The 18,876-nt window shown below is 30.7% G+C and overlaps 1 protein-coding gene across 1 annotated transcript; it reads left to right on the forward strand.

Moving 5' to 3' along the window:
* On the forward strand, positions 1-927 carry LOC129287507 (uncharacterized). The gene is made up of 2 exons (XM_054923693.1): positions 1-440; positions 610-927. Exons 1-2 carry the CDS (start codon positions 95-97, stop codon positions 648-650), a joined length of 387 nt encoding a protein of 128 aa, XP_054779668.1. The 5' UTR covers positions 1-94; the 3' UTR covers positions 651-927.
* The last annotated feature ends 17,949 nt before the right edge of the window (positions 928-18,876 follow it).

Genomic DNA, 18,876 nt, shown 5'->3' on the forward strand with positions numbered 1-18,876 from the left:
ACCATAGTCCAAACTCCAAACCGCTTCCTCTGCTTCATCATCCTCTCCTCCAGAGTCGGCGACTTCGTCCGAACCTTTTCATCAATAAGCCACGATGTTTAGTACTAATTCTAAAGCTGATCATGATGATGAGTTTACCCAGAAGAGCAGAAATTCTGCTTCCTTCCAAATCAAGCAAGATGATCAGTTCTTCTGTAGGCTTCTTTCAAAAGAAAGCTCTCTTTCTTGCCAATCTTTCAGAGTCTCGCTTGCTATTCCTTTTGAATGGGAATCTGAACCGGGCACCCCAAAGCGTCCTTTTTCTGAAACTCCCTTCCCTACTCTGACTCCTCCACCTTGCTACTATATCAAAACTGCTATGAACATGAACTCCGACAAACAGAAGGTGAAGAGGCGATCAAGATTCAATCTTTTGAGGACTCTTGTCAACGTCATATTATGTATGTGCTAGAATCAATTGCTTAAGTTGATCTAATTAGAGTTAAAGGGCTATGTCTATGAATTCATTTTCTATGTTCATTCACGCTTTATATAAAGTGTGAACTCTGTTTGTAACAATTAAGAAGATGTATCTTTCCTTGCTAACTTGAATTTTCGAAGCTTCTGCAGGTAGATACGGGAGTGCGGATATACATCATAAAATTATTTAGCCATAAAATTGGCAACATACATATGCAGCCCTGGGAGGGAGTGGGATGAAGGAGAGGAAGAGGAAGAAACGCCTTTACGGAGCATGTTTTTTATATGTACAGATCTCTTTTTCCGATGTCGATATATAATTCAGTGTGTCGGTTTGCCTGAAGTTAAATGTGAACGTTAGCAAGTTGTTCAGTGTCAACATTCATTTAGAAGCGCAGTTCTCATGTCAGAAATTGTATCGTTGACATTGAATAAGTCACCCCATCTAATATATTCCATTTTAGAATTGCTAAGCGTAGTTTATTCACTAAGTCGGCTGAGTTTACTATTCAAGCACATTATCAACCACAGATCATTTAAGAAAGAAAATTAAAAATGACATTAACAATATAATATGAGGCTTTGGTCTTTATCACGAAGTTGTAATCAACACACTGAACGGACGCTTCTGATGCGCACGTCCGTGGTCTTTCCTTTTCCATTTCACAAATAATACAGGCATACGTAAAAACCTCATGGATGTTCCCATAGTATTGGGCTACTGCTTAAAAATCTCAAAATTTGATTATCCATGGAGTCATGTATTCAGAGAAAGAATAACAAAAAGCATCTCTCTCAATCTTTCTCATATTTCAGATCAGACACAATCATACTTCTCCGTACCACCAGGTTCTCTTTGGTCTTTATTTTTTTTTGATGATTTGGTTGGTTCTTTTGTTTGCTTTGTTGATTAATACATATCCCTTTGTCACCAACAAAACCAAAAAGAAAAAGAAAAGAAAAGAAAAGAAAAGAAAAGAAAAAAGTCATATGCCACGAACAACAAATTTATAATAATAAAGCATATCTATGCTTTTTCTGCATTAATGATCAGTTATGCTCCACATGGCATTTCCTTTTCTACGCTACGCTACCGACGTCTAATGATCTGCGCCTTTCCGTTTGTTGTTTCAGGCATCTTGAGTCGCCAGCTATGTCCTGCTTGTACATTTAATTAGTTAGCTTGCAAGATAGTTAAGCTAGCTGAGTTGCTAATTGCAACTTACACAGTCTGGGATGAAGATCAATCTCTCATAATTCTTACCGCATTGATTACACACTATTCCCTATTCCCCTGTCAATGTGGTGGGGATTGAGTTTAAGAAGGCATTGTATGGAGTGATACAAAAGAAGAGGATTAGAGACTGAGATTGCGGTAACAGAAGGAAAGGAAAGGGAGGGGAGGTACGTACGTGGGAGAGGTATGATTCATGTAATTTGTCGGCAGCAGAAGTGGAAATGATGTCTGAGATTGTCGCATATGTATGCTTGCCATGTGCGGATGTGGGGCCCATCCCTTTCCCTTTGCGTGGCATATCACAAGTTCTCACTTCAATAACCCATCCTGCCTTACCTACTTTCTCAGCTCATCGTCAAGGACGAATCTATTCCTTAAATCTGGTCCCTTGCACATTTTCATGCTCTTTGCAAAATCACTCTGCATGTAGATATTTTAGAAATGATGACAATAAATTATAACTTATATAAAACAACTTGTTCTATATTCCTACTTACAATATGCACACGACGGGTAACAAATTCTAAACCCCAACCCATTGTTATTTAAATCTTCATTCATGTCATGTTAACAAAAAATGATTATTTATGGGGATAACACATATTTTGAAATAACAAGTTATTCTTATCTCCAGAGTATACTCCTTATACTATAAAAAAACAACAAATTATTCTTTACATTTTTAATATGTTTGAAAATAATATAACTAACAAATTAAACTATAAAACAGAAAAAATTGTCTTAATTTCTTTCATTTGCACAATATAATAATTTATTGAATAAAATAAATTATTATTTATATTTGAATACTTGAGGTATCAAATTCTAAAATCAAACAAGTTGTACGTATTCGTGATATTATTTTTTTCTATTATCTTTTATTGTTATATATCAACTTATCATTATTTATGGTTTGTAGAATTAAAAATATTGTTATTATCTATACTTTCAATGTAATAGTTATTTATTTGTAATTGTTTATATGATCTAATTTAACATTTTTTACATACTATTATTTGTTGCAAATAAAATTATTATTAAATCAATTTATACGTGGTATTTAATATCCCGTGTACAGTAATATTTGATGTAAAAGCTAGTTATATACTCCCACTATTAAAAAATATCAGATATTTTTTAAGAAGTTAGATATTAAAAAATATAAGATATTTTTAGTCTTTCGAAGTATAATCATTACCTTTTTTCCAAAAATGCCCCTAATGATAGTGACTTTATATTTATTGTAAAGTGTTTAATAGGACTAAATATAAAAAAATAGGATTAGTTTAAAAGTAGGTAATAATTTTATTGGAGGGTGAGATTTAATTAAAAATATCTTATATTTTTGAATGGAAGAAATGTGTATATATGGAATGGGGGTATGCTTTTATCAAATAATGATGTTGGCATATCATATGTAATACTCCCTTTGATACTATTTATAAGGTAAAATTTTTTTTATTCTATTTATAAGTCACATTGATAAATTTTTATTACAAATTTTTTTTTACCTTTCTAGAGAAAGAAAATATATTATTAGAATATATATATTTAATAGTGACAAAGTTAAAAATTTATTATATTTTAAAATAAAATCAATGAGTTTTAAAATTTTTTATAATACCAATGAAATATTTTAAAAATGATTTATAAATAAAATTAAACAAATATAATGTATACATGTACTATCCTCTTAATTATTAAAATTGGAATGCAGGTGAACTAGGTACATGTTAAACCCCACAGGCTTAAGATCTCATATCAATATGGAAGAAAAGAGCAATTAACGGTTGATGTGACATCCGCACCGGGTTCTCCATCAATTTCATTCGCGTCCCATTCCTACTTGTACTCCACGCTGTTATATAGCTACCCCAATGTTTTTTTATTGGAAAATGTCACTCAAGAAGACAAGAACCGTTATAAACAATTTTGGAAAAATTTCAACAAAAATCACTTGATCATAGTTAATAAAAAAAAAAAAAATACCCGGACCATGCAAGCACAAAATGTATATACCCAAACTATGCAAACAAGAGTTATTCATTTTCCTATTGTTTGTTATTTATTACTTTATATTAAATTATTCATTACCCTACTGTATGCTATTTACCTATTATTTTTAATAAATTTCATTCTATGTGTTATCATCATGCTAACACAAGTTGTTCATTTTCACACATACTATTATTTATTATCTTATATTAAATTGTTCATTACCTTACTATTTGTTTACTACTATAAAATAACCTTACTGAAGTGTTTATTTTTAGCCTTTGGGAGCACTTTATAAGCACTCCTATATCCAGCACTTTCATATATACAAAAGTATTTTATAAAGCGTTCCTGTTGAGGTGGCCTACAGGAGCGCTTTTATAAAATTGCTCCCATATATATTGAAATAAAGTGCTCCTAATGTATGAAGTTACAAGCATATGGAAGTGCTAAGAAAAAGATCATTCCCATATGCTTCATACACAACAATGCTCATGCTAAGAACACTCCTATATGTAGCTTGCTGGAGTACTGTTTTCTTGAGTGCTCCCATATGCCCTTTGTAGGAGCATTTTGTTTCTAAGCGCTTTTATATGTATTTTTTTTAAAATTTAAATTTTTTGAAACTTCCTCCAATATCTCCTAAAAATTACTAATGGCAATATTAAAAATCAATCTAGAAACAATATTGACTAATGAACATCAAATTTGTATACAATGAAAGAATTTGAAAATAAAACAATTACTTTAATTTTCTAATTTAATTAGTCTGATCTCTAGCTAATCTAATAAATAAAACTATTTGTATTATTATTATATGTTAGAATGAGCCTTTGGATGCTGGGCTACATTAAGATTAATATATCACTGCTCCCAATACAAGCGTTCAGTTTTATATATACATGTTTGTTTTTTTCACTTCATAGAAAGATATCTGCATCATCAAAATTCAGAAGACTATTAGAATAGGCAGGGTAAAAAAAGCAATGCCCAGAGATAGCACTTATCAGCTTATTGCAATAAACTTGGATTGTATTATAAAAGAGGATATATATCATACATTAATACTGTGCTAAGCACTTGGCATAATTTGCATTCAACTAATATCTTTAAACCTCAAAATTAGAACCCTAAGCTAACTAAAATGTACACTTGAATAATTGCTGACATGGGACAGGGTAAAGAAAAGCAAGTAAAAAATTGGTCACCTGACTTTTTTTGTTTGGATGCTTCTCGACCCAGCCAATAGATTGCTCAATCTTGTCATCTACCTTCTTTTCAAGTTCATCTTTTCCACTTTACGCCTATGCAGGAAAAGGTAAAGTTAAAAAAAAAAAAGGAACTAAAATATAGGAAGATATGAAGAACAAGAAGTTTCTCCAGTTGTCGACTGTTTAACGCATTAAGAACTGGGAAATTTACAAATGATCGAAGAGGAGAAGCCACTTCCTAGAACCTAAAAATAAAGGTATACGAAGGAGAATGAGGAACCCCATTTATATAGATTAGAAGGGAAAGCGGCTGAAAATTTACAAATTAAATATGTATATCAAATCATGCCCAAGGATCAAAATCGAGCAACAACGGCAACGGAATAGAAACATTTCTTGCAGCTGATATATTACGTACTTAATTAGATGTGATTTTCTAAATGTCTAACGTACTTTTATTTATAAAAAAATTCATATTGTGAAAGAGTGTAAACTTATAATTTCTGATAAAGTATAAATAATATTATGGACGTTTTTAGGGTTAGTTACATATAATAATAATAGTAATAATTATATATGTATATTTAAGCAATTAGAGGCATAACTAAACTGCATGACAAAGTTCAGAAGAAAGAGTGGCATATAAACGCGGTAGGAATTGTTTTTGGGTTGCTCATAACATTTGAACTGTGAGGAACCGCGCGTGTCGCATTGAACTCAATCAAGAGAGCAAAAGATAATACCTTGCTCTTTCACAATGAAAGATCATATATTCTTGCTTCCCCGAGTGGTGTTTACACTGTACAGACGTGTACATGAAATGAGTTGAAGGAGTTTGGTAGCCAGCATAGTGGACGATGTTGCAAAGTTTGGTATAAAAACGAAAGTCGAGGAAGCAAAAGTGAGCAACACCAAGCAAAGTCAGTGCAAAATGGAGAGTTTATATTTTTGCACACTGGAAGGGAGATGGGTGGAGGTTGTAGAGGAATACAAAAGCAACGCAGGGATGCACAAGAGACCAATCAACACCACGAACGAGTGGGCATCGTGAAGGAGCTAGTAGATGAAATCAAGAGAAAGAGGACGTTGTCGGTGCTAGAAGCAGTGAATGAGCGAGGAGATATGCTACTGCACTGCGCGACGTTGAGAGGGTCTTGCCGAGAGGGTCTCGTGGAAGCTGAAGTGGCGGCGAGGGCGAGTTGCATCTTCGAAGACTGACGACATTTTAATATATATATATATATATATATATCATGATAAATATTGTACTCACCGTCGGCAATGCAAGACTTAATGGCTCACCAACGGCATAAGGGGATTCGAGCCGGACAGGCTCGGCGGTGCGAGACTAGTCCAGCGGCTTCCAGTGATTTTGATATGTTCGGCTTCGGTGATGCTGTGCGGTGGTTTGAATCTAGGACCAAGACTTGGCAGCGATGTTCTGACGAGCTTCTTTTGGCGGCGAAGAGTTTCAGAGCAAGATTCGCCTCTTACGGCGTGCAACTGAGAGACGAAGAGAAGAAAGAAAAACAAGTGAGAATGGCCTATAAATTCGAATCCGAACACTAATAAAAATAATCTTTAAATTTTTTAATGTGATCTTTAAATGCGCTCTAGTTGTGAGCCCTCTTGAAGCGTAAATGGTGTAGGAAAGAGCGCTTTAGACTAAAATTATTTTAAAATTTTTTTTAACATACTCTTCAAGAGCGCTTAAGTACTCCTAAAGAGTATAGTCTATAAAAATATTCTTTTATTGAGTGCTTTAAAAGACTCATAATTTTTTTATTTTTTTAAATAAGCTCTTTAGGAGTACTCAATTATTGAGCATTCCTAAAGAATGAAGGCTTTTAGAGCACTCTTTTAAAAGAGCGCTCCTAAAAGCTCATATTTATTTTAAAACTTTTTTATATAATGTTTTGAAGTGCTCGTTTATTGAGCACTCCTAAAAGTTTATATTGTAAGATAGCTTTGTTTTAAAAGCTGTTACACTCCAGTATAAAGGGTATGATTAGCATGAAATTTAAAATAAACTCATATTTCATAAATCTTAATTATATGAGATTAAGTTAAAATTATCCATAACTAATTTATATATATAATTTGTAAGGTTTGAAAAAGAAAAAAAATTTTAAATATTTTGTAACAATTTTGACAGAGTCTTCCCTATAATTTGGACCTCCCAAAATTTCTACAATATCAAAACTTGTCAACCAATACAATAAAAGAGCTTAGCTTTACACAAGTAGATTATATATCATCAAAACAAAACTAAGATCTAACTATAGTATATGTGAAGTAATAAGTTACAATTCACATAAAACAATATATACATAGACACACATATCAACAAAAAGACTAGCATATACTTCTAGTGTCCAAAAAAAAAACAATAAAGTCCCTCGACATTTAATAGGAGGCACAGGGTTAATTACAATATTGGAGATCAAAAAAAGTTTTCAGTGAGTAGTGTCTCAATAAAAATTATAAATAAAACATATAAAAATACTAACTAATGAAATTTAATTTAAAATAAATCAATGAAATATTAAAACACATATTTTAAATAACAGTGAATGACAAAGTTGCTCAGCAATATAATCGAAAAATAACCTAATAATTTTGACATTTTATAAATTATCAAGAATCATATAACTAATAAAAATATACAAAGAAATTCAAATGATGATATAATAAAGAAAAATATATTTGTAACTAACAAACATAAAGCAACAAACTTTTAAATACAATATAGTAGAGAATTTACCATATAAAATTATGTACGATCAAACAACAGTTTATTTAATAGAATAAAAAAATAATAATAAGTTTCTAAAATTTCACATTTTAGAGGGATTTAATCAAAATAATTAACAAGCGTGGATACACAATCCACGAGGGTAAGTAACCAACAAATGCGGCTTAAAGCCACAAAATAATCAAGCGCTGCTAGAAGCCACGAAACAAGCGCAGGGATAAAGCTCATGAAACAAGCGTGAGTACAATGCTCATAAATATCCATTCCTCCATTTCACGTGCATTGGCTTGCGCACGGGACTAGCACCTCCTATAAGCACCCTGCTAGCTAGATGTATTATGACACACTAAGAGCTAACAGAATTGTTGTTAGCATTCAGCGTTCTAAACTCAGTCCCCTTAATCAAAATCAAGTTTGTATGGATCTAAACATCAATTTTAAAATCATTCCTTTCAAAATATAAGGTTTGATTAACAACTTTCCTTTCCAACATTTTTTTCCATGAAAAAATTACCATATTAACTACTATCATATAAATTATAAAGTTTAAACAACAAAAATGTATGTTTCAACTAAATCATTAGTTAATAATGTATTGAATCCAAATATTCCTTAACAATAGTATAATTCTTAATGAAACAGATTATGTAATAAACCAATTAATATTAAAGTAAGGTAATTAAAAGAATTGTATAAATCACAAAAATAGAATTGGCAAGAATATTTATACAATTTATAAAGCAATAATATAAAACTTTAAATAAAGCAATTTTATAAACACTTTGTAAAAAATTGTTTGGGACACCACTCACTCACTTGAGAGTTTTTCAATAATTCTAACACTTGCTTTAGTTCAATTTCTCGCTTAGTTCTAAGGGTGCTATTAATTTTCCTAACAAGACAATTATAATTCTAAAATTACTTATTTGTTCTTTTCTTAATATAAATAAATAAGTGCTTAATATGCTAATTATCAACAATTAACAAAATTCTTTTTATCTTGATAAGTTCTCTACCTCCTTTAATTTCAATTGTCAATTAATTTCTCTAACAATTAGTGACATTCAAATTAATTTCCAATGACTTCACAACTATACAAATACAACTAGCAATTTTCTTATCAAATTATTAACTTAACAATAACCTAATAAGAACAACAAAAAACCTTTTCATCTAGTTTATGCCTTCTTTAATGCTTAATAAAATATCACAAACTACCATATATTTGAATTTTTCAAATAATATTAAAGATAATACTATAATTAGTTATATTCCATGTACACTTGAGTCAATATAAACTATTTAATGAATTTCAATTCATCCTTATAACTCTTTATAGCCCAGTATCAATCATAAATCATGATAGGCTTTCTTTAAACTTAATCCTATTTAATGTTTTAATCTCTTCTTTTCTTTTTCTTTTTCCCCCTTCCTATTTTAGCATCTTAAGATTTCAACCAATAAGTCAAGCTATATTATGACAATTTAATAACTCCCTTTGAAGGATTTTCTCAAACATCTTGAAGGCATTCATTAATAAACTCATGAAGCAATCATCCAACTAATATCAACTTAAACTTCAGTTCATCCTCATAATAAAGTAACATCCATCATTAATCACAAATTAACACTTCAATTTCCAGAGATTTTTGACAGCAAAAATAAGAAAATAAAGAACACCATCGACAGCCAGAGAAAAGAGGAGATATTGAGCTCACCACATACATTCCCGCGATGCTTACATTTGAGATAGGAGGAAGAAATGAAGATCGAGGGTGCACAACACACACCACTGTCGGCCACAGAACAGAGACGAGACAGATAATGATGGAGGAAGAAATCCTCTCCAACACACCAACTAAAAAAATGCAGTTGCAAAGCAGGGAGTTGAAGACTACTAATATATTCACGAGCAAAAGATGAGGATAAAGGAAAGATGAAGCCTATGCAACTCTCACAAGATCAACAAAAATTACAGAGTAAAGAGGCAAGACCGAACCTACAGTGATAAAGAATGAAAAGGATGCTAGCGGGAGGAGGAAGAATGGTAACCGGAGGCGCAATAGTGTGAGCTCGCCAGAAAAATTAAAGAGAAGCATAGAGAGAGAGAATTTAAGTCGGTGAAGAGAAGGAAGGAAAACAAATGAGCGAATGCTCTGTTGCAGACTGGAGAGGGATACAATTCTGACCAAGAGAACTAATTGGGAAACTACAAGAAATGACACAAGAAAAAATTACAAGAATGACACAAAGTTTTTCTATAATTTAAAACAAGGTAAAACTAAATTTTGCTCGATAGAATTTGAATTTTAATACTTCAAGAAAGATATTAATATAAGTTTTTCTAAACTACCATTCTCCATTAGCTATAAAACTAATTTAAATAAAAATATATATTGGGAGAATTTTTTTATTTTAATTTTATTAATTTTTTTTAATTTTAGGGTCATTATAAAAGCGCTCTTGTAAGTTTCACCTCTATATGAAATAGTGCTTTTTTCATAAGTGCTTCAAAAGATGCACTCCAAAAGGTAATTTTTGTAGTAATGATTGTTTATCCATTACGTTTAGTTAATCTCATTTTAAGTGTTGTCATCTTGCTAACACTAGTTGTTCATTACCTTATGATTTGTTATTTGTCCATTACTTTCAGTTGATTTTATTTCAAGTGTTCTTATCATGCCAACATGAGTTATTCATTTTCTCACACATTGTTATTTATTACTCTACATTAAGTTATTCATTGTCCTACTATTTATTGTTTGTTCATTACTTTTAGTTAATTTTATTCCAAATGTTATCATCATGCTAACATTAGTTGTCTGTTTCTCTACATACTATTATTCATTGCCTTATATTAAGTTGTTCGTTACCCTATTATTTGTTGTTTATCCATTATAAATGTCTAAAAGCATGGAAAAAATTGATTATTAATCAAAAGTAATAGGCAAATAACAGATAGTAGGGTAATGAACAACCTAACATAAGGTAATTAACAATAATATGTATGAAAATGAGCAACTTACAATAATGGACAAACAACTATCTTTTAGTTGGGACAGCCAAGTAATTTCCCTCAGCATCTTAATTTCATTACAGAACCCTTAGATTGCAATGAAATTTTAGAGTTTTTAGGTTCTCTTTTTTATTAATTATGGTCAAGGGGTTTTTATTGAAATTTTCCTAACAATTTAATGTCAAATAAAAATTAAAAGATTTTGAAATATCACTTTAGGATTAGGGGATTGATTTGAAAGTAATTTTAGATGATAAAAGATTATAATACCCCTATTAATTAATGAATGACTACTTATTGAAACATGATCTACAATTGTCCCTTCCCACAACCAATTCTTTCAAATTCTTGAACTTGTTAATTAGCAAATAGTTTTTTGTTAAATGTGAAGGGTATTTATTAATTAACGAATGACTACTTGTTAAAACATGATTTATGTAATATCCTCAAAATTAATGCCCTAATTAACCAAACTAATCGAGGATGGCCAAGTAAAGATAAGTGAAATTGTATTGGAGGAGGTTTAGATAGGCTTAACAAGCCTATTCAATTGTGGTTATAGCCTTAGAATTGGGTACTAAGTGGAGTTGGGCCATCTGGGCCCTAAAAGAGAAGAGAATTTTGAGAGTTGTCTAACTATGCCATCTGTCATAGCACAGGCACATGCGTCACAGTGCATGATTAAGTGGCTATGAGGACTTCTCTCTATACCATCTGTTGTAATGCAAGTAGCATGCATTGTGATGCATAGTCAAATTTTGGCAAAAATAAGAGCCTTGTCAGTTCAAAAAACAAAAGAAGAAGAAGAAAGAGGGAGAAAATGAATAGCACCTATAAAGCTCTATTAGAGTTTGGATTTTTAAAGGTTTCAGAGTAATTTAGAGCTAACAAACATTAAGGGTAAGTTTTCTAAGCTTCTTCCTTCCTTCTTCAATTTTCTCAAGTTTTTGAGTCAAGATTTAAGGGAAAAGTTGATTTTTACACTCATAAGTCTATGGCTATGAATTCATTAACTTAAATAGAGTTAATAAAAATTGTTTAGGCTACCTAAACATAAGATTCATGGTTTTGCACAATTTTTAGTAGTTGGCCCCATTAATGTCAAAAAAATGAGTATTAAATGTGGGAGTTGGAGGTTGTTGGGAGCTATATATGGTGAATAATGGTTTAATGAAGCTAGTTTGGGTTAAAGTTAACCAATAAACCTAATGGATTTGATTAAACCCAAGAGTTGGAAATTTTTTGGTGTGCAAAGTGTTGAGATAGAGAGTTGAAATTGTGTTAAAGATGATGTTAATAGTTGTGGGTATGATTTAATTGTAGATTAATCATTTATTGCACTATTCAAGCTTGGGAAAAGGCCTTGAAAGTATTTGTACTGATAGGTAAATCTTTGACCTCTCAAAGGTTTGAGGTAATTGGAGAAAATCTAGTTTATGCTTTTGCTTGTTTAATAAAAATTTGTAAATTTTTTTGAAAATATGAGTATACGCCCTTAAATATGTGCAAAATGCATGTGTGGCATGAAATTTATTATATAAGTGAATTTTTAGCAAAAGTGAACTTAATTGGATGAGAATACGATTAATGCATTTGAGCATGATTATGTAATGCTATTAGAGAAATGTGGAATGTGATAATGAATGAGGGTTATGAATTGTGAAATTGCTTGCTGTGAATATGAGGCTTAAGTGATTACATGCAAGAATATGATTATTGAGAAATGTACATGATATGAGTTAAACATGTGTTGCATTACATGATCATATGAGGCTAGAGTTTGCCTAGGGTAAAGAGTAGATATTTTAAATTCATATGATAAAACCACCATTCAAAGCTCAATGACTTGCCCTTTTATAAATTGTCCCACTTGTTCTACAAGAAGCTGTCCCATGATTTATCGAGAGAGTCAAACCTAACTAGTTTTCACTTGTTCTATGAGAAGGCTAGCTTAGGGGCACAACACCCTATAGTGTATGATTTAAGAGAAACTATGATTCTAAAAGTGAGTACAATAGCCTTGATCTAATAATTTTTCACAATTGATGAGCTAGGGCAGTCTATTCACATAAACAAACCCCTTTGATTAAATAGCCTACAATTTTAGTTAGGGGTATTAAGAGGATATAACAATAGAGTTGATCATGCATACCATCTTTATGGCCACGTGGTTGTCATTATTATGGCCCTTACATGTTATGGCATCTTAGTCACATGGTTGGTGTTATTATGACACTATGCATTCTTCTATCTTTAAGTCATATGTTTGTTAATATTGTGTTGTGATTATGATTGATAATTGTAACTTTGATAAATTGATGTTAGATATATGCCACTTGCACCTCTATAATTAATTATCTTGTATTTGCACAAGTTAGATTAATCTTTACTATTCAGTAGTTGTACTTACGTCCTCTCAAATATTTATAAGTGTTAGCTCAAGTTAAGACTAAGAGAAAGCACTAGAAGCTTATGAATATTAATTCCTAACTATAAGCCTCAATTATTTTGATTTATTTGATATTGCCAACTAGAGGTTCATTTTGAATGTACTTACACTATATTACATGCATGCTCTAGGTGGTTGTATTTTGAGCCTTAAGAGTCATTGTGTTGTGATTGAATTAATTCATTAGGGCTAAAATATTAATACAAGTATGAGTTTGACAATATGCATGATTGTAGATGGTCTTATTGATATATGATGTGCAATTGACCTCCCTCTTTATTTTTAAGATTAAGGAGTTAAGGATTAGAAATGTGATAAATGTGTATTAGTGATACTATGTTTTATTGCATAGGTTACTTTAAGTCTATTGAATGTGGTTTAGGTGTGGTTGTGGGCTTTTAACACTTAGTTGATATTTTAGACACCCAAGTTATGGTTTAATGTGTGAAAAGTTTAAAAATGCAAATAGATGTCTAACTTTTGATTAAAATAAGATTTGGAAACAAAATTAGTGTCATTAGCTAGGACTTTAAAATAGCTTTCTATGGACACCTAAATTACATTAATCAAATATCAGACGAAACAATTGGGCAAGTCAAAAGTTTGCCCTATTGTTGTCAAAATTGCAGTAACTACTGTCATTTTGTGCAATGTGCTATGGCACATGGCACAAAGCAGGGAGGCCACAGCGTATGAGCCACATGCCATAGTGTACCTTCCTATTTTGTGTTAAGTTGTCATTTTTTAACCAAATTTCACATGTTTTGAATATAAATTGGTGTCACATGCTTCTATACTTACTTATACCCTGATTCAAGCTCATTAAAGTGATATTTGAAGTGTTTTAAAGTTATAAAATTTAGGATCCCATTTTTATTACTTTTAACTTTAATGAATTTTTAAACAAAGCTAATCTATTTGAGTTAGTCCCATAATTACCGTGGATGTTTTGGTTAAGTGTAGGTTTAGTGATGACTTTATATTTTCATGTATTTTAAGGAGTTTTATTAGTTATTTAGAGAGTTATTTAGTTATTTTTAGTTAATTGTCTTGTGTTTAGTATTTATTTAGGTGTTAGATAGCTTGTCTTGTAAATATTATATTTTGATTTATTTTAGAGTAATATCTATTTTTAATTTGAGTCACTTTAATTTTAGGAACCCTTATATATCTTGGAAGGGGATGATTTTAATGAAGAAATTAAACTTTAATGATTAGCCACTTCAACAGCCACTATAGTAGGTTAGTGTTATAAGGTAAATTTTGAACCAAAAACAGAGCCCACTACAACGGGTGCTATAAATAATTTCACATTGGAACACACAATTTTAGTTTTTTTGTCCTATAAAAGAGGAAAACTAAGGTTTCTCAAATGAAGCTTCATTTTAGACGTTCTTTAAAGGTCTAGAAGCAATTTTGGAGAGCTTTGGGTCTTGGGAGCAAGATAACTCATCACCATTCATGTTTTCATTGAGTTTTTCTTCACTTTTATCTTTCTTTCTCCTATGTATATGATTATGACCCATTATTCTTTTAAGACTGTATTTAACTATGTGTGGCTGAACTTTAATACTCTAAACTCTTATGAACTCATTTACTCTAGTTACATGTTGATTTATTGATTACTTTATGATTAATGAATGTTTTATGTTTTAATTCTAGATTAGTTTTATGTTTCTTGATGATTGATCACCACTAAGTGATGATTTGGAGAAATAGAATGAACTTGGGAAAGGAATTTCTATTTGAACCATTGGAATTGAATGTTTAGGATTGAATATATTTAATTTGCCTATAAGATTAGAATGTACGTAAAAAACTTAAGTGGATAGAGGAGATTTATACTTAATGCTCTTAACTTAATTTTGGCAAGGAATTGTTGGGTTAAAATTAAGGAGGACGTTGGGTAATTGAAAGATATTCAGGATTCATTATAGCATCTTAACCCTTAAAATTGTAAGTTGAGTGCAATGAAGCAAATGAAATATTAGAACTCTGGGGTGTTTTCCTAATTGTTGTCTAGACTTTAAAGTTCTTCAAAACCTTAGTTGCTCACTTTACATTTTTTATTTTTATATTGAATCATTCACCACTATATTTTTTGCTTACTTAACTTGAATGAAATCAGTAATTTAATGTCTATTTGTCAATTTATTTAATTCTTTATGGAATAGACCTTGATTTGTCATTAACTATAATTGCAACTCGTACACTTGTGGTATCCATTTAATTTTTATGTGCATCATATTTTTGGCACCGCTACTGAGGAATTAAAGTAATTGGTGGATAGCATTAAAGAAATTTTAATGGTTCTCAATTAAGCATTTTTTTTCTTTTCTTTTTCTTTTGAATTGTTGATTTGCTTAGCTTGCTTTGATTTTGTTGGTTTGAATTGATTACGCATTAGCAGCTTAAGTTTAGTCAAATGCTCAAAATATTGGAAACTATATGAGCTAAATGTTAGAAGATATTGAAGAGATAAAGCAAAAAAAACACTTGCTATTATATTTCCTCATTCATCTTTGATGAAGATTATTGTGAGAAAGTTGAGGATGGGGAATTGCATGAGAATATAGATAATGGAAAAGGTGATAATGTACTTGAAACCAATTTTTGGGAAAGTAATGGATGTCTAGAAGAAGTTTTGTCTCTAGAGCCCAATCTTTATGATTTTAATGTTAAGCTTGATGAGGAAATTCTGAGACTTGTCATACATGACCCTCCTATTGAAATTTTAACTCTTACTGATAACAGTCAAGTAGATTTTATTGGATGTTCTGAAGTTTTAGAAGCTCCTATTTCTAATTATTGGGATGTGCCTTCTAAACTTTCTTTGAAATTAATGAATGCTCGTACTTTAAGATTGCTAATGGTTGAAAAAGTATAGGTCATTAATATGAATAAGGAACTTCTACATTTAATACCTTGTTGCTTGAAAAGAAATGAAGACAAGATGATTGTGATGTTTGATACTTATAATTAGATGTTTGTGTTAAGAAATCTAGCTAAAGACTATAAACAAAGCTTTTTCTGGGAGGCAACCTAAGTTTTTTGCTTCTTAAATTTTGATTTTGTTAATTTTCTTGTTTTGTTGTTTAAGTTGGTGTTTGTTTTGTTTGTAGGCCATGCATCTCTAGGTAGAAAGAATTGTTGAAGAAGATTAGCAAAGCATTGGAGAGTCAAGAAAAAAAGATATAGGATATGTCTAGATGATCTTCATTTTCCTTCTCTACTCTCCATTCAGCTCTTGTCAAGGGAGTTTTCAGTGTCCTTACTTTCTCTCTTTCTTATTGATAACATTGGGGACAATGTTATGTTAAAGTGTGGGGGAGGGTGTTATTGGTTTTATGTTGTTCAATTTATATTGGTTTGTAAGTATTTGCAATTTGGTGTCGCTCATTTTGTTTGGGTTAAAAATAGAAAAAAATGAAAACCTTGAAAAATTTTATAAAAATTTTGTTTTTTTTTGTTTTAATTTGCAAATATTGTTAAAGTTGGGTTGATTTCAACTTGAGAGAATTAAGATTGATGAGGAATTAGTCCTACCTTTTTAGGACTTCAGTAAATGAGTAAGAAATTAGGCTTAAATAAAGCTTGTGAGGTATTTGAGCCTAAATATTTTTTTTTTGTTGTTGTTAAGAGGAAGTATATATATTGGAATTATATCTCTAGAACTTGTCTTCAATCTCTCTTAAAACTTAAAATACCTTTTTGCATGCACAAAGATGATTTAGGCTTTCTTTTTCATAACCATTTTGGCCAAATATCCAACCTATTCACATTAAATCCCATGTTTTACCTTTGAGCCTTGGCCTTTCCTTAGAAAGAAAGAATAATTTAATAGCCTTTTGTGGGAATCAAAATATCCTTTTATTTTTTACCCCTTTTAATTGCTTTAGTTGGTGCTAAGCACGGCAACTGGTGAAGGAATTGAAAAACAAAAATATTGAAAAAAAAATAAAATAAAAGGAGTCCATGTTTGTTAGAAAGTAATGAATATGCAAATGCCTTGTAAGAGTTGAAAAGGAAAGAAAATAAAAACGATGAAAAAAAGAAAGAAAGAAAGAAAAGAAGAAGCAAATAATGTATGCATAAAAAATGATGAATAAAAAATATGAGATGAATAATAGAGAATTCATGTCAATATACTATTTTGAAATATGGATTAGTTCGTTGATCTCATAGATGATAACTCCTGTTTCTTGAAATCTATTTGATGATGCTTAGCACTAATTGAAGTTGGTTTCATTTATTCTTTATCTATTTCATTCCATCATCCTATCTTATGCATTTAACTCTATAATAGGTCCTTTTGATTTGTGTATGCATTGGGACAACATAGTAGAGATTGAGATGAGAGACAAGCTTATGGTAGATGAATTTCAATAGATGAAATTGAGTGATACACAAGCTCTTAAAACACCTTGAGAGTACAGTAAAAACATTTAATCGGTGAGGGATAATCCTTGGTGATTTATCTTAGCCTAATTAGTTGCTTTGTTACTAAAACTCTTGAAAGGTAGGAAAGATTTCTTTGAAGGTGAAATTTTTGAAAGTTTGAAACTGTATCTGATTTTATCATATTTGCAACAATCTTTGTTTCTTTTGTTTTCTTGTGGTTTTAGTGGCCTTTGATCTCAAAAATCTTGAGAACAAGATTTGATTCAAGTGTATAGGGGCGTGATGACTCTCTATATTTTCATATATTTTGAGGAGTGTTATTAGTTAATTAGAGAGTCATCTAGTTATTTTTATTTTATTATTTTATGTTTAGTATTTATTTTGGTGTTAGATAGCTTGTCTTGTAAATACTATGTTTTGATTTATTTTAGAGTAATTTTTATTTTTAATTTGAGTCATTTTAATTTTTGGAACCTTTGTAAAGCTTGGAAGAAGTGGAGGAGGAAAAAAAATGATGATAAGGTTTAGTAAAAGTAACCTTATAATCTACACTTGTTCCTTTTTCCACAACTAATTTTTTTTTATTATTGAATTTGTTAATTAGTGAATAATTTTTTATTAAATGCGAATAGGCACTTGTTAATTAACAAATAGTTACTCGTTGAAATAAGATTTACAATTATTCCTTTCCACAACAAAGTTTTTTCATATTCTTGAACTTGTGAACTAGTGATTGAGTTCTTGCTAAATGCAAATAGGTGCTTGTTAATTTATAAATGGCTACTCATCCATTAAAAAAAGAAAGGCAGGGGCATTATAATCTTTTCCCATATAAAATTATTTTTAAATCAATCTCCTAGTTCTACAATAATATTTCAGAATTTTTTAGTCATTGATTAACATTAAATACCCTTAGTGGTCCTTGAAGGATATTTTTCCTATTATATTTCATTACATGTTTAATTTCAAAGCCTCTTCTCCTTCTAGCTCCTTGTTTTCTTTTATTTGTCTAGCTACCTTGCAAAATAAAATATCTAAATCCCATTATGATTGGTTTTAATTAAAGAAAAAAGTGATAGACACATGTTTCTGGTGTGTGGTATAAAAACTTCATCTTTGAAAGGGATGATAGCACATGTATGTGTGTGTAAAGAACTGTACGTCCAAGTCACAGACTAACATTGCTCCATGAAAGAGAAGAAAAATTGCTCCACGAGATGTTATGGATTGTTTAAAAAAAAAAAAGTATAGAGAAGGATAATTGTTAATTAAAAGATAATTTATAATTGAAAAAATAACTAAGAATATTTTGACCATACGTTGGTATACAACGGGGCAAAACGCCAGCAGAGG

Source organism: Prosopis cineraria, unplaced genomic scaffold (assembly GCF_029017545.1).
Source record: "Prosopis cineraria cultivar Desert tree isolate PC_DT_omini unplaced genomic scaffold, ASM2901754v1 PC12, whole genome shotgun sequence".
Taxonomy (NCBI): Eukaryota; Viridiplantae; Streptophyta; class Magnoliopsida; order Fabales; family Fabaceae; genus Prosopis; species Prosopis cineraria.